At 46.7% G+C, this 17237-nt stretch overlaps 3 protein-coding genes across 3 annotated transcripts; all 3 read right to left on the bottom strand.

Moving 5' to 3' along the window:
• Positions 1 to 446: 446 nt before the first annotated feature.
• Positions 447 to 1748, bottom strand: GGS25DRAFT_516515 (endoglucanase E1; the record flags this gene model as incomplete). The annotated part of the gene is made up of 1 exon (XM_049263210.1): positions 447 to 1748. The coding sequence occupies one exon, from the start codon at positions 1746 to 1748 to the stop codon at positions 447 to 449; it is 1302 nt and encodes a 433-aa protein (XP_049120985.1).
• A 1247-nt stretch (positions 1749 to 2995) lies between these two features.
• Positions 2996 to 5002, bottom strand: GGS25DRAFT_8950 (uncharacterized protein). The gene is made up of 4 exons (XM_049266118.1): positions 4726 to 5002; positions 4432 to 4670; positions 3598 to 4368; positions 2996 to 3539 (listed from the first exon to the last, which is right to left on the bottom strand). Exons 1-4 carry the CDS (start codon positions 4808 to 4810, stop codon positions 3027 to 3029), a joined length of 1608 nt encoding a protein of 535 aa, XP_049120984.1. The 5' UTR covers positions 4811 to 5002; the 3' UTR covers positions 2996 to 3026.
• GGS25DRAFT_9020 (uncharacterized protein) lies at positions 4855 to 5687 on the bottom strand. Its single transcript, XM_049266126.1, has 2 exons — positions 5322 to 5687; positions 4855 to 5041 (listed from the first exon to the last, which is right to left on the bottom strand). Exons 1-2 carry the CDS (start codon positions 5591 to 5593, stop codon positions 4975 to 4977), a joined length of 339 nt encoding a protein of 112 aa, XP_049120983.1. The 5' UTR covers positions 5594 to 5687; the 3' UTR covers positions 4855 to 4974.
• Between the last annotated feature and the right edge of the window lie 11550 nt (positions 5688 to 17237).

Here is a 17237-nt window from a genome sequence, read left to right as displayed (position 1 = left end):
ACAGCAACAAAAACGAAGAGCACAAGTTTCAAGGTGATACGTATGATACCCTAAGCGAAAAGATCAAAATCTAAACGTTTACAACCACTGCTTAATACCTCACCACGTACGCCGCTGGTACGCAGCGCATACACTACTCCTACCATATGTATTGCAATACGTGATAGTTATTGGTTAGGCCTTGTCCACCGACAAGATCCGCTTGCTCTAAATCCAAGCAAAGACCCTGAGCAATCCTCCTCAACGATTTCCAAATGATCGTAATAATCATGCCTAATGAAAATATGCAATGCAATGCAATACCCACGCCTGTGATGCACCCGTAGGATCATAGCGATCCCCTTTGCCAAGTGGTATTTCCAACACGAATCACCAATTCAAATTCAAAAAACAAAAAGGGCAATCGCTGTCTATCTAATTTTTGTTTCTCTTTTTTTCCATCAGCGCTACAAATCCTCGTTTGTTAGAAGCTGATCCGTGTCTTCAGCTTCAGCATCATCTCCATCGTCTCCAGCACCGGCAATGAGCTCCGTCATGTCACGCATGCGGTAATCAAGTACGGGTGTGATCCAGTCATCCTTAACGAGCGAGTACGTCTCGAGGGCATTGTCTTTGGGCTTGCGTGGGTTGATAGCCCAGTAGCCAAAGTCAGCATCAATACGCTTGAGATACCGTAGCAGATTACGCCAGTAATTCGCATCCCCAACACTGGGATGATGCGGCGCACCAAACTCGCCGACCCATACGGGTGCCAGGTCATCTTCAACAAGATATGCCCAGTTCTTTCGCATCGCCTGAATGAAGGAAGCGTAGCCACGCTTGGCGTACCGCCCTTCCCGGCTGCCCCAGCCGGACCATGCATAGACGTGCGACGAGTAAACGACCCGGTCCGGAACGTCAAGCTTCACTGGCCGATCACGCACTCCAGTGAGGTCATTCCCAGACTCGGTCCCACCAACGATAATCAGCCAGTCGCGGTTCATCTTCAGCAATCTATTCCCACACTTCTCGGCAGCAGTTGCCCAGTGATCCCAAGTCATGGTGCCCCATACTCCACGCACCTCATTCCTGAGGTCAGCCCCGATAACTCTAGGATTGTCCACAAAACGCCCCATGATGGTCTCCCAATGTTGTATCCATTCTTCCTCCGTTTGCTTTACCCTGCATAAGGGGCCGAGGTGGTCATTGGACCAGCCAGCATCGCACGGATCGGCACCACAGCACCAAGTCGCAGTCGTGATGTGGTTGTTGATGATGACGGCGATACCAGCGTCTGTCAATGCCTCAACAACAGCTTGGAATATATCGAGGGCGCGTAGGCCTATGAGGTCGGGGTTGGCGGTAAGAAGATGGGGGAGTATATGTGGGTTACTCATGATCATCTCATCGGCATAAGGCATGCGCACGCTATTGAAACCTAGGAGGCGTATAGTAGAAGCGATAACAGAGCGATGCTGAACTTCAAGACCACCAGGGATGAAAAGCTCGTCACTTGCACCATACCAATTGACGCTAGCGAGCTTGTAGCGGCGGCCGGTGGCATCGACAACATCTCGTCCCTGGGTCCGTAAAGGTAGCGTGTAGCTTGCTATGCTAGATGCTTCATTAAACGGAGGCAGTGATCGTTCGCTAAAGAGTCGGTCACCAGCTTCTGGAGTCCATGGCTGGTTGAGGGCGGCCTCGGCTTTCCACAAATAATGGACATAGCCGCCGAGAAGGAGGAAGGTGAAGAGGAGGATCTGATACATTGTGTTATATGTAGAGTATAAAGTATCTAAGTACGCTGCGAGCGACCAATTGTCTTTGTTATAGCAATAGTAGCTGGAAGCTAAGGAAGGGGTTGGGAATCGTGAATGGGAGATCGTGAATGGCGAATCGAGGCTTGTTTTTAGATATAATGATGCAAAATACCAATATCTAGTACTTCGTAACGATGCGCAACAACTAGTATAGATGATGCTAACATGAAACCCATTGTAAAGTATAGGCTCTTGATAACCTTGGTTGGGTATATTCAATGTTGTTTGTAAAGAAGAGGTGTTGGGTATTTGGCGTAAGTGAGGATCATCTTTTTCAGGGTGGAAGAAGGAACAGAAGTGGGAAAGGTGAAAGGTGAAAGGTGAATGGTTCATGTCAGCTCACTGAAGCCAGCTGTAATGGAGTGACGTTAGGGCCAGACACTAAGACAGGGGGTACCCTGGTTCAGGGACGCAACCCCTCTTACCCTAACAGTTCCTAGTAGCTGGAGTCCAATAATGCATAACTATGTAACTACTACTAGTACATACCTCCACCAAGGCTTTATACTTGAACCCCTATGTAAATCCTCCATGTCACCTGCAATAAAGCCCTACAACGTCCATCATGGATAGGTACCAATACTAATATAAAGGGTATAACTTTTTTGATTTATACGGATGTAAATAACTTTAGATATCCAATAACGAATAACCAGTATTTACCTGCCTACCTAAACATAATAGACAGGTTGGGGTATACAACTCCAGGTACCTAGATAGGTACATAGTATCCAAGCTCGACCGACCAACTATCAACATTCGACTCAACGGCCGTATCTTCGTAGCCTCATCTCCCCATCAGCCTCCAATAGCAATACCTACCAAGTAGATACTCCTCGGCATTGCTATGTGCACTGCCCATAGGTAGCCCAATCACGTTTCATTTCGTTCCATCTCCACCTTCGCCTTCACTTCCATACGCGTTCGCAGAGTGATGCTTTTCCCTAAAATGGCCCTTCCTCTCCGGGGGCCTTTTCCTTCTTTTATTTCCTCCTCTCCAACTTCCAGCGTGTCGTCCTCCAAACCCTTGCGGTCGAACACGTCTTTTTTAAGTGGTATAGTAAAATGTGGTTTTTATAGATACAAACTTTGTCGAATGCCGGGACGCCGCGCTTTGAGCCTGAAAACACTGTTGCCAAAGCACTCAACCGTAGGAATAGAGTGACATAGAAGAAAAATGCACAGCTGTGGCCGCGGCGTATAACTTTTGGAAATAAAACGATAATCTCATATGAAGACGTGGTCGCGACTATAGTCAGCTGCTCCCGGTTGGCCGTATGGTGACCGCTGCGTCGTGTATTCATCTTCCTCCTCCTTTTCTATTCGGTTCATCGCTAACGGATTCATCCCTTCGTAGCCCATTGGTCGCGAGGTTGGCATTGGAGGAGGGTAGTCGTGTTGGTACGTGTCCCAGTGCGTCTGCTGTGGTGGTCTAGGCGACGAAAACGAGCGTTGGTGTGGTTGGTATCGCGCAGTCGTGCCGAAGTAGTCGGGGGTGTGGCGTCCGCCCTGCGCAGTCGGGGACATGGTTGTGCTAAGCGGCGTCAGCACGTGGTCCGTTTTACCGGCATCGCGAGACAACATTTCATAAGACCGAGGATCCTGCTTCAGTTCTATCCGAGCATCCACCGACACGAATTCCTTTTTGGTCTGAATACCAAGGAGAGAAGAAAATAACTCGACCCAGCCGGTGAACATTGACCAGCGGCCAAGTAGTAAAAGCAACCAAATGCCATTCATCTATATTGGATGTTAGTTTGTTCAAGATGATAGATACGGAGCATTGATAGGTACTTACCGCCAAGAGGACCAGGACGGCTGTTACAGTCGGCAGATTAACCACCAGCTTATTAGCTAAATCCAAACACTTATTCTTATCACCACGGGCTCCCACAAGGCATGCCGCCCAAGCCAATGCCTTCTGTGGGTCGGTCTTGATCGATTGCACCGTAGTATCTAAGAAAACGAAGATGATGGCAAAGAAGATAACATCAGCAATGATGACTAAGACAATGACGATGCCACGCCATTGGAGTTGAATAACACGCCGTACTCGTCGGTATGCTTGGCGGGGCGTCATAGTACGAATACTGTTGGTATAGGAAGGCATTCCAGAGCCCTCGGTTGAGGCGCTGTTGTCACTCAAAGAGGCGAGATAGACCTTGATGCAGTATCCGAAGGTGGCAAACTGTATGATGACGGTAAGGCCTGCGAATACCAGGAGCGGAATCCAGAAATCGGCCAAGCTGTTCTCGTGATTAATGTGGCAGGTAGCACCGAAACGAAATGAAACTCCGCTGAAGAGAAGGAGGAGGATGAGTCCGATGATGGGAATGCCCCAGCCCAGCACCTGAGAAAACCACATATAGCTTCGGCCCACAACCAACTGCCAACAGATCTGGAGATGTAGAGAGAGCGCTCTTAGGAAAATCCACATGATCCCAGCCCAGCCACCAGCAAGTAGGAAAGACCCCGAAGCGGCGCATACGGAGCTCGTGTCCATCCCGTGGGGAGTGATCTCGTTGAAACATTGTTCGGGTTTAGCTGCCAACGGAATGATAAAGCCCAACTATGAAAGAAAGGTTAGCTATCCGCGCTCCAGACTTATACCCCTGACCAAGGATTAACTCACATTCATCAAGACGACAGCGAAAGTGAGACTTATGCTGAGATAATGACGATGTGTCTTTTCGACGGGAAGCACAAGCCAGGAGAGCAATAAGAAGCCGCAGCAAACCATTCCAACGACATTGACCCAATTCGCGGCCGCCGTTGCTGAATTGAAATTGTCTGGGTAAACCCAATCCGTCATAGGACATGGCACACAGCAACTCAAGGTTCCAAGAGGCGAGCATAATCGTCCCTCCACGTCTATCAAATCATTAGAAGAAGAAAAATGAGTTAGCAGAACTGATTCAAGACTTACGTCCTCCATCTATAGGAAACATAGCCTCGTTGAAGAACGGCGCAAAACACCCTCCGCGGAGGGTGGTAATCGTATCATTCGACATGTTGGTAATCGTATAGGTTGACTTTTATTACTCGATAATAACACTCGATAGGAACCCGAGCAATAACACAGCTTCCTAGCGCAAGGTAAGGTTGTTCCTCGCTGCTTTCGCTACTTAAATCGATCAAATAGACCCAGGTTGTTGAGGTTCACTCCCGACAAATCCTAACCGAAGGCGTCACCCAAACCCGAAGAAAGAGAGGTATCCGTATGTGTGTAACTATAAATCGATCTGCCGTATTTCGATGTTAGATGTTAGAAGTTAGATCTCGAAGTCCACAAATTATGTGGGTTAGAATCCGGGTCTCTTGATAACATGAAGACAGGGTAATCGTCTAATGACTTCAGACTAATAACTAGACGAAGACCGAGGTGTACAGCAGATATTATTCAAGCGTGGTGGATATATAGCCTAGGTAGTATTCATGGCCCCGAAGTCTCATGTAGATGAGGCAATTCTCATACACATGAAGCATAAGGAGTGGTGCGAAGTTGAACAGAATGACACATACACAGAAAAACGAAGAGGAGAAAAAAAGAGACCAGAAACATACAAATATACAAGAACAACAGGGAAGGAGATCATATTTAGGTGAGTTGCGCTTGAGAAGGAAGGGTAGGCATAGTACATGTAACCTAGCATGTGGAACAGGGCCGCCAAACTTGGTAGCCAATTGACACCATGAGTTAGGCCTTGGGGAAGCGGGCTCTCTGTGGATCCAGCTCTCGAGATGGGTCGTGTCGTACTGCATCGCAGGTACAATATGTGTGTGTGTATGTACATACAATGAACTGCACGTTAGAAACAGCAATATGTGCCATGCATGTACAATATAATACACACGAGAACCCCTGAGGGGCCAATAGCCCCCCGGTCCTCTGGCTCTCCCTGACGTACAATCTTGGGTCCATATACTAAAATAGTAGAGACTGGACTGCTGAGTGGTTGAAAAAAGATGTGACCCCCGATTGATGAAGGCCGGTGGACCACATGGGGAAGCTAGTTACGGCATAGTACTAGGTATGCAAAAGGCTCGCCATCTTGCCAAGTCCCTGCCTATGGGTATCCGTACCTACATCGTGGTGGTCTTTACCAGTCTTCTGGTTACCCTATGCTCTTGGTTGTCAAGGCTGATCGACAAGGAAGACTCTTTGCACTAGGTAGGCATTCCAGATGAGCTACCCCTTGTCGGACCTGGAAGGACTCGGCTAAGACGTGCTCGTTTCGACTGGTAATAAGTTAATCAAAGTAGCTTCGGCCTGTTGATGATTGGCATTTCTACTACCCATATAGCGCTTTCTAGCTTTCTAGGAAGGATTATAAAGAAATAAGGAAATTAGATATTAAAAATTAGAACTCCAAGCGCTCTCGTGGACTCATAGACTCATGGTTACATGGTTGAATTGTTAAATGGTTGGCCTTATCGTAATACGAAGTACACTATAGTATAGTGTATAGTATAGTGTATAGTATAGTGTATACTACAGTGAATGGGTAAGTAATGGAGCAAGGAATTGATTCGTTCAGGACTCGGTTAGGGGAGGGAGGGGTCACTGTGGAATGGCAGGATCAGCTCAAGATGGAAGGTTTGTGGCAAGTATCAAAAGAAACGTGTGAATTCATTCAATGTTCACAGTTGAGCTTTCCCACTTACATAGTTCTCTGATCAGGTCGCACAAATTGCACAAATGCATAAACATGCATACAATGTTTGAACTTTTGGGCAAGCGCATTCGTATGCACATTGCACAGAAGTGGCCGCATGCAATATTCTGTCGGTATCGCGATCAGAAAAGGATTTGCTATCTGCAAGTCATGCTTATTTTATTTTTAAATTTTTTTTATTCTGTGCCTCACTCTAGCCCCCCCTTTAATTGCCACAAAACTAGTCCTGCAGGTACATCCTCACTCTCACTCATCACTGATCAGAAATATCAGACACAGCCTAAAATGCAATGTGACAAGCAGACTGTCCCTGCATTATGGATACTCGGTTTTCGCAGAGTCGGAAGTCATCCCGTCAAAAAAGACAAGACTTCAATGCTCGTGATATGTACCTATTAGGTACGTATGTAATATAAAGAGCCTACGCCACCAGCTGGTGTGGGAGCCATTAAGAATTCGGTCCTCCAAAATACCACCATTCTGCGTATAGGTATGTACAAGGGCGAGACCAATCCATTCACCATAAATGCTACCAACACTGAAAAATAAGACATCCATTGGTGCATAACCTCTTGTGCTATTTGTCTTGCTTTCACGCGTTCCAGGTTGCCAAGCTAGAATACTCTCAATGAGCTCGACGGAGCTCGACGAGAGTCGGACAAGTTCATACCATGTCACGATGCTTGTCGATAAATTGGTGTCAGCCCTGCCAAACTCTCGGTTCTGCGACTTTGAAGCTCAGACTGCTTATCATATGGATATCATGCAAAAACAACCCGACAATCGGTCAGTGCCTTAAACCCGATGTTCGCAGTGCCGGCCCAAACTACCTCATAGGGCAATCCCGCTGTGGAGAGAATTACCTTGCAGCCAGCATCCCTAGTCGGGGAAACTGAATAACATCTCCCAAGAAAACAAGCACGTATTGACTCTATCTCCACAAGGCAACAGGGCCAACTACAGCGAACCATCAGTGTGAGCCATGAAATGCCCAGGTGATCGTAGGTAGCCTAAGGTAGGAACTCCACCAACTGGACCAGCTGAATATCCAGATCTCATAGCCATTCGTATCCTAACATCACATCACTAACTAGGTTATCGTACTTGGTCACGGGTTGCAAAGTCTGGTTGAGCCAACCAAAAGAGACACAGGGGACAAAAAGAGGCAACTTGTTAAAAGATTTACAGCGAGTTAGAAGAGACATTCGACGATATTGTTTCCTGGCGCCACAGAAGAATTGGCCTCTTAAAACTGATATCATCAGCCGCGCATTTCTACTGGTCCGACCGTATGCAGGTCTTAGATCCAATTTGCAACATGCATTTGGATGTACCTAGATTTTGCCTTACATACAATTGCAAACTCCCCACCGCTCCACTGTTCTACCATGCTCACCTGGACATGCAGGGGGTTTCTGCATTACGACAAGGGGATCCGTATGCTTTGTGCCTCATTGCCCAATCGCTCAGATACCATTCATCTCGGCTAGAAGACGAATCCATCTTGATGAGCTCAAGAGCTTCGATCATGAAATCATAGTTAACTACTGTGTGCGATTTTAATCATTCTCTCGGCGCGACAATACGTCGAGGCAAGTCGGATAACATCAGTATTATGAGTAAACACATCTCTCAACTTGCAAGGGGACACTGTGAGGGACATGTGGAGCATTCACCTTCGACCGTTCCCCAATTATACCGGAGGTTAAGCTCGACGATCTAGAACGCGTCATATTTTAGTTCCTTGGTAAACCGGAGAGATGTTTGTAACGGAAGGTCAGAACCGTATCCCTACTTCGGCGCGTCTAATTATCGCCGGGTGCCGCAGGACGTCGGTCGAAAGAAGAAAAAAAGAAAAAAAGGCCTCAACAGTGCCGCGACGAAAAGCCCGGGCAGCAGTCGAGGTGTGTGATCAAGGTCCGCATTGGTGAACCTGGAACGCCACGGAATTTTCTGTTCACCATCACTGTAACCTGTCAGCCCCCTTTTCAGAGTAAGATATCCAACAGTGCAGTGAGGGGGGTCATGTTGTACAAATTACCATTACATTTTATTACTCCTAGGAACCTTACGCCGGGAATTAGATCGATAACTCACGCTCCGGGTGACGTTCCAACTTCCAGGCCTCCATTTGTCTCAACAGTCCGGCATGAACCGAAAATACAATCATGGATGGCGGCCAAGCCTGCCCTCATAGTTCCAACAAGCTGGAATTCAACTAGCAAAACTCGGTCAACGGGTAAAGTCTCCCACCAGGGTGCAACAATTTACGCCGTTTTGTAACAGGGCCGAGCCATTAGAAGCAGTTCTAGAAGAAAGACGAAAAAAAAGTTCTACATTCCTAATTTAGCATCTCACCTCTACTCCCACTTACGTAGCAACGAACGATACCCTCCTGGAGCGGTTTCAGAATGAGTCAGGGGTCAAGTTCCAAACCTGTCTACCTACATGCCTAGCCATCCGACTTTCTAAATACTACAGTAGGTAGTTATGTAGGTAAGCATCGAAGGCTAAGCGGCCGTTGTGCCTTTTACAAGACCCCCATATGTGAGTCACATCCTCCCAACATCGATGGAGGATAATATGTTGCCATCACATATGTATACTAAGTACCTAGGTAGGTATCCTTCCAAAGCCTGCTTCATACTAATCAAATTCTTTCCGATCCTGCTTTTAAAGTAAGGGGCTCTAGGATAAAACCGAAAGGCACGAAATGGGGGCTGAGCTTGTAGTTTTCTTCATGTATGCGTTCGTCGCACACGTGGGCGCCCAATTCATCCCTCAGTGAATCCGCAGCTAGTTATCGCAATACACCTTCTGCCTCACGAACCACCTATGCTTGGCACCCTATATTGGTACCTTGGCGCATCCAGCGAAGTTTCAAGTTCTTCTAACGCTGCTACTAGTGATAGTAATTCACCGCGGATGCAAGCTTATTAGGGCAATCGCTCACAAGCGGTCAGTTTAGTCTACACGTCGCCGACTGATTACTTGTTTAGGCTCATTTACGACAAATTAGTACGCATGTCTCCAGGATCGACTACGTATCTGTGCGTGGAGACGACGATTATCGTTGAGATTAATCTAAGATTCGGATCTCAGACTATGCACCTGGGCACTTAGAACTAACGTACATCTCTGTAGTCTGTACAACTTGTATGATGTAGGTATGGATGTACGCGTTCGGCAAATTTCGAAGCTATTGGTGAGACTTAGGTAGACTTAGGTGCCCCAGGTGGGTATAGCAACAAACTACGAACGCTGCCCGATCTATGTGAGTACATGAAGTAGATCGTAGATCAGATTTGACTACAAATTCATGATGATATTGGTCTTGCGCCTACCGATAGATCTACATAGGTGTTGGTTTTTACAGATACATGCACATATAGGTACCTATGTAGGTAGGTTAGGCAATGCACCTACATAACTCAAATCAATCAGACGATTTCGAGAACGTTGGAAGTTTTCGAGATCGTTGGCAGAAGGTTCAATGCCAGTCTCGATGCTCAAATCGGACGGACATGCTACGATATTGCATACTTCTCATGCGTCTGTCCTATTTAGTGAACCAACACTCTCTGTAAGAGGTTCTTCTTCACGTAATGAGGCAACTCGGGTCTCGCCTAAATATACCATTTGTCTTGCAGTGTACTGATCTGGTCCGTGGTATCAAAGACATGACGTTGAACTGTACCACGGCCCTCTCAGCCAGTCTTGACTCTGGAGAATCGAGTTCGAGTTTGGGGTTCCACGTATGGCCGGCGGGATGGTACACACACACACCTACACACCTAGCCCACGATACAACACCAAAAAAAGACGATGATGGCTTCAGGCTCACGTTGCATTAAGCTTATCTAGGTCTGATCTGAGACACACGTCTTACTCGGTAGTTGAAAGCAATACAGTAATACAATGCACACATACCGAAAATGCAGTAAGTAGATAGTTATCGTTTCCTCGGGTTCACCAAACTGTTCCGTTTCGACGATCCCACGTTCTTCAGTCCGGCCACGCTGCTTCCCGCGACGATCGTTCTCAGATATCCGAAACCCAGATACATATATCAATCCATGGGAGAATGAAATACATATGTACATACATTGATTTGATGCTTGAGGCCAAGCCACATTTTACCCACGTAGCACGGGTTGCGTACCTCTCTGTCGGTAATAGTTACATGTAGTTATCTATCTAACCTAGGTACATATTTATATCCATCCATACAACATTGAAGTGGTACAAATACTATGTAAGATAGGTAGCGATAGTTACCCGAACCAATGTTGCGCATCAATACTCGATTAGGGTTCGTCGAGGCTATCGGCTCCTGCGTTTCGATAGTGCATGCATACTGTATATGTATGTAGTCAGAATAAATAGAAAAAAAAATGCAAACGCAAGCCTTTTTTCTTCAATCCATCCATCAATCCATCTCGGATGTCACCCGTAGAAGCCCTCCCCTCCCCCCCCACCAAAAAAAAACTGCACCTCTCGGGGCCTCCTAGGCCAGAATTAGCACTAGAACTGCAACCTTCGGGCTACATATCCAGCTCTAGCCTCTACGGCGGGCAGCACGCACGCATACACCTGGAAGTAGTTAGTTATGTACCCCGGGGGCCAGTCCATGCCACATTGAGGACCGACACGACCCCAACACCAACAATAATAGAACAATAATATATTCAGCTAAGCCTACTAGGTACGGCTTTTTCGGAAGCTAGTAAGAGCCCGTCAGACCGGAAGGGGTTAGTAAATTGTTTTAATTCATGCCTTATGTTGAAAGAGGACGGACGCGTTACATTTACGTAGTTATCGGTAGGTATGTAAGGTGTACTATATTACGATACTATATACGAAGGCTGTGGCCAAAAGTTTAGACCAAGATATACCTCAGCCCCACAGTTCCTCCACTTTTCTACCACTGTAGGAAATATCATCGCCAACATACCTACCTACCTATAAAGCCTTATAAGTTTATCTAATAAATATTAAATACATCATTACGTTATTTAATTAGTTTATTTAATAATAGAAATTTTTGTAATTTTTTTCTTTACTAAATTAATGTAAGTATTTGTATAATAATCTAAGGTTGTTAACAGGCCCGTCTGTCAATTGTTTAGGACTGAAGGCTTTAAGTTTATAGCACACTATAGCGTTTAAGTGTGCTATAAGGTGCTATATTTTTAAGGGTTGTGGGGGACTTGACGTTAAATGTATACCTATCATTGGTAGAAGCCCGAAAAAGAGTGGCGCACTGTGGGGCTGAGGTATATCTTGGTCTAAACTTTTGGCCACAACCTTCGTAACTACACTAGGTAGACTAACTGTAGGTAGGAGATAGTTAGGTAAAGGCAGGTTGGGTATTGTATGTATGTAGCAATGCCTCACAGACGATAGTTAAATCGTATCCGAGCGTGCGATGCGACCTTAACTATCCATTAGATGTAGCGAACCCGCACGGGCGAGTTCTATAGACAAGCATGCCTACATAAATTCATACAATACCATGTAAGTCAGCTCGAGGCGCCCAACGACAATAGCTAGGTATGTACATATCTACACTTTTCTTTTTTCGTCTTCGTGTCTTCACTTTTCGTATTCATAGTAACTATGTAATAGCTGATTAAAAAAATGCTCTACACCATCGTGTTACATACCTACGAGCCTGCCTAGGTAGGTATGTATACTTAATTCATATAAATAACCTGTACAATACAATACGAAGGTGCACATCCTGGGGCCATACATAGTAAACAATAATAGCATCACATACGTAACCAGCGCGGAAAACATTGCCTACTACATATGGTACCTACATAGGTATAACTAACTACTAACTACTATAGTACTAAAAGGAAGCGGCGATAAACCCAGCCAGCTGGAATGCTTCGTTGCGAGGATCAGCGATGTAATTGATGTTGCATACCTACCTATGTACCTACACTATAACTACTATATAACTACAATGCACTACTTACTAGCATACTACACACACTGCGTACGACGCTTCTAGAAACAAGCATCAAGCAATGTGTTATTAATGTCAAGATTCAAGAGACCCCTAGTTAACCCTTAACCCTTAACCCCCAACCGCCCCTCCCCTCCCCTCCCCTCCAGGGCTCTTTCCAATCCCTCTATCCTTCCCGCGACACCCCAATCAATCAATTAATCAGAGAGAGAGAGAGGAAAACGGGCGGGCGGGCGGGCGGACAGGCAGGCGACGGAACGAAGGATACCTACCTACCTACGCATTCGTGCAAAGGGCCGCCGCGCCGGGCAAAGGCATGGCAGGGCAGAGCAGGGTAGGAAGGTAACTACATACAATACCTATTGATAACTATGTATGTAGTTAAGTTACATGTAGGTGACTAACTAATACTAGGTAGGTAGTGTAGGTTGTTTCAAGCCTCTGCTGCGTACCACTACTACATACTAGGCACCCTAGGTAGCCTCTAGGTCAGCATCGATGGGATGTAGGTAACTGCAAATGTATGTACAATACCCCCCCACCCCCCTGCTGCATACCTACGCCAAGCTCCCGTCCAGACTCGCAGCAACCTAACCTAACCTAACCTACCTTTTTTCGCGGAACGGATCCCCGTTTACGTGTTCCAGCGTCGCGATTCGCGAGGAGGGGTTAGGGTTAGGGGGGTGAGCGGGAAGGGTTAGCCCTGCTGCCCTGGCGCCGGCCCGATTATTAGCTATTACATAGCTGGAGTGGAGGTAGTGTATGTACTATGTAGGTAGTTAATCTGATGATGGATGGAGTAGTAGTTATGTAGGAACATTTGGAAAGAAGCTGAAGAAGCTTCGGCGATGGTTGTTACAGTAGGTAGACTAAGGTAGTAACTAAATACTAAATAGCACTGGAAGCTAGGTAGTTTAGCAGGTGCCTAGACTAATAACTACCTAGCAGACCTAGCTCAGACTGTTAACTAAACCTCAATAACTACACTAGCTGTGCTGCTGTGGAGGTAAGTATGTCAATGGTGATGGGACAGGGGCGCCAGAGAAGAGAGAGAACTGTAAATATGGATCAATGCGGTTAGCTACATGTTGGAGCTTCTTATCGATTGCTCTTTTCTTTTTTTTTTTTTCTTTCTTTCTTTTTTCTTCTAACAAAAACTGACGTTGAATATCAGGATTCCTTACTACCTTATAGGTATCATGATACATACATAGATGTAGGTGTTGATAAACATCATCTGATACTTCAACTGATAAAGGTAGTTAGTTACTCTTGTTTTGTTTTCCAGTCGTTATAACCGAGCCAACCAGGACGGGTACCAAACCCGGAATGAGTGATGCTGTCGTCTGATGTACAATAAATACATACCATACCAACTATCTCCAAAAACATTATATATGACCTGTCACAATCGCAACATATGAACTTCATGCGTCCGCCGCGCATCGTTGTAAGCTTCATTACCTAGGTAACTACTGAGACCTACATCTTCACATGAATGTTGGTAAGAGTTTTTTTATCTTAGCCTGTACATACCTGCTATAGTATACACCGGATACGTGATGGCATTCACTGGGCAGGCCTTGTCATGCTCAACCCCAACAGCCCTACCTATGTATCTCCAAGCGGAGTTTGGTCGGAGTGACCAGGCACACGCAGGCGCCGCGAAAGCTAGACTTGACAAGGCCATAGATCTACCCCATGTATGTGAATGCCTACATACCTGCCAACCTACAAACGGAGTGCCTATAATATACACCATACAGCAAGAGTTTCCAGTTACCGATCTAGTATGGGTATCGCGTCGCCAAGTTGTCTCTGATCAATCATAGATGTGTGCGGGGCTGGCCTATCGGTGGCATTATGGCTTTGACGGCCCTTCTGCAGCGCCGGCAACCCCAGCTATTAGTCGCAAAGTGCAACCAGGTAGTCTAATACATAGCCTTATAGGCACGTAGTAAATCTGACACGGCGGGGAAGTAACTTCCAGCGGTAAAGGGCTTCCGACTCAAGGGTAAATGGGTCAGATGGGCAAATGTCGAGAACACTCCCTCCAGTGAACCAGTGAACATATTGACGGAGTGGTAGAAGTTTGAATAATATGAGCCCCCTCGATGGTATAGGGATAAGGGCCAAAGCTACCTAGGTAACTAGGTAGATTAACTTAAGTCAAAGTATCGTCTATTCTTCTAACCAAGCAAATGTAAGACATCTCTTTTTATACTTCGTGTAGTGCTCTTCAATAGGTACATGGTAGTCATACTCAGCCCCTTTCCAGCGTGATATACTCGGTTGTGAGAGACCAGACGTGTACCCGCAGACTTTATCGTGCCAACGACAACCGGGAGTTTCGAGCACTGTGCCTGGCAAGACTTGGGAGGAGAAGGCTCTCCATCAGACCTGTCGTAGAGCATGAAAGACGACCCAAAGCGTGAGATCCCTCATTTGGCAGCATATCCGGCAAGTGTAGAGGATATGTGGTACTCCGTCAAGAGTGGCCATTGAACACCCAAGGAGATTCTATGGATGAGATTTTAGGAAGTCTCGTCATAAAGTCCCAGTATTCTGGATGTTATAGGTATCTTCATCAATTTATGTTCCAGATATCCTGCAATGGTTCGTTGCACTAACAAACCAACATATACCCAAGCTCCCGGATTATACTGCGACCTGACCCTATAAGTTGTACACGCGCTTCCTCTTCAAGTACCAGGCATGTTATCGATTTCCATAATTTTTTTATCATATGTACTCGGGACCTTGTACGATAACTCTGTTGCTCGATTCACGAAGTCGACAAGAATCCATCCGACCCTGCATTCAAAAGTGCTGAACTGGACAGCGTGTTTCGAGTCCTTTGCGCTATACGAACGTTCGTAGCGTAGGTGTCCCTCCTGCACGGAGATCTCATTGGCGATGACCTTTCGAGTGCTTAGTCACGTGGTAACGGAGCCGTACGGTCCCAAGCATAGAAGAGAATGAGGGATCGATAACAGAGCTGAATTGGAGAAGATCGAGAGGGGGTATTCGTCTGAACGGGACACGCGAAGGGAGTCCGGCGCTTCGACCATGCCATCTTCTCATCTCGATGCGTATCATCAAAGACCGTCCACCTGTCACATGCCCTCAAACGCTCCTTCCGCTAGAATTAGCTAGGTATATAACTAGACCGCTGAGATCTTCGGATCTCAGCTAACCTTTCTAATACAAGCTTCTTTGATCTACTCTCACGATACCTGAGTGGTAGGAGTTATTCAGGTTGTGTTGGAGGGCGTTCAGCATTTTGTGCCAGGGAACGTCCGGGAAAGCGACGCATTGGAATCTCATCGCGATTTCGACATCCTGGTTCCGTCTCTCGCTCGCGCCGTCCGTCTGGGCATGGTAGCCCGTCGCCATCGCGGTTTTGGTGCCGCTGCGGCGCCAGAGCGTCTGCCATACCTCGCCTGTAAACTTTCGGTCCCTGTCCGTGATTATCTTCGCCGGGAGGCCCCAGTCCGCCGCGATCAGCATTCTGTGGAGCGCCTTGGCCCAATCTTCGGCAGTGTATGTTGAGTGTCCGGGAATCAGCAAGGTTTCCTTACTGAACTTGTCGGTGACTGTCATAAGGGAATCGTAGAAGTCGTAACCCGGTATATGCCACATAGTCCCCCTGGCGTCGACCTTGGGTAGGCCCACTATGAAGTCCATACAAATTGTATGGAAAGGAATACTAGGTTCCACGATCGGCTTCAATTCTCCCAAGGCCTTTCGCCGGTCTGTTTGGTTTAGTTGGCAGTGTGGACAGTGAGCAAGGTATTGGCGTAGCTTTTTTGCGAGGTGTTGGATGCTGAAACCGTCTAGGTCGTTCATGCGCATCAACTCTCTCTCCGTCTGCGAAAGGATCGATCGGTACCACCCCTGAGCTCGACCCCGGAATAGCTCATGAAGGTGCTCCGTTACCTAGTACCTTCTCGATACGGGTCTCATTAGACATGGAATCATGTGTAACTGGTGGAAGAAGGCGGAAGCATCTATGATGCTGACGTATTTGTTTCCGTTCATTTTCTGTAAGATATCTTTTGCTCGCAGTAGTGGGTAACTGTCAGGTAATACGTATTTGTTCAATCGTCTGAGGTCTACGACGACTCGCCCTTTCTTCTTTCCGTCCACCATCTTCCAAACAACAAAACAGGGGCATCCGAACGGCATCGATGAATAAGTTGACGCTTCGCCAATGCGTGTCTTTGCCAAGAGTCACATAGTCGCCAAGGCCATACTTGTCAGGAAGGTCAGGGCTGAAGTATCCGATATCTGTCACTTTCCACCCATCAAGCAGTGACATCTTCTTCGATTCCTCGCGTTTGTCCTTGAGGCTCCCTCGGAATTCATCCACCAGTTGTCCGATGGGACCATCCGCGATGTTTCCCATGGCGAGAGTCATAGCCGCGACCATCTCGTTTATACGCGTGCGAGAATCATCCCTATACCCTTCGTTGTAGACCCGATCTGATCCTGCCAACCATCCTCGTGGAGTGTCTTCATCATCTCGTCTCGTCCTCCCTTAGGTTCACGTAATCCTCTTCATCCCAAGCAACGCCCAATCAATGGTAGTCGTTCTCGAAAAGAAGAGGAAAATGGTGATTCTACTCCAGTGAATGGTGGGCGTTAGGTATTTGGCAAAGCAACGACCCCACGTAAGGTGCTACTATGTAGGATGTGGCACCGATGGAGGAAAACAGCACGTATAAAAGAATAATAGAGAGAAGGCAAGGATAGCGTCTCGCTCCCCAAGACTACTAGCTAAAT

Source organism: Hypoxylon fragiforme (assembly GCF_022984875.1).
Source record: "Hypoxylon fragiforme strain CBS 206.31 chromosome Unknown GGS25scaffold_1, whole genome shotgun sequence".
In the NCBI taxonomy this organism is placed as follows: Eukaryota; Fungi; Ascomycota; class Sordariomycetes; order Xylariales; family Hypoxylaceae; genus Hypoxylon; species Hypoxylon fragiforme.
The sequence above is the reverse complement of the archived record's forward strand: the minus strand, read 5'-3'. Positions and strand labels throughout refer to the sequence as shown.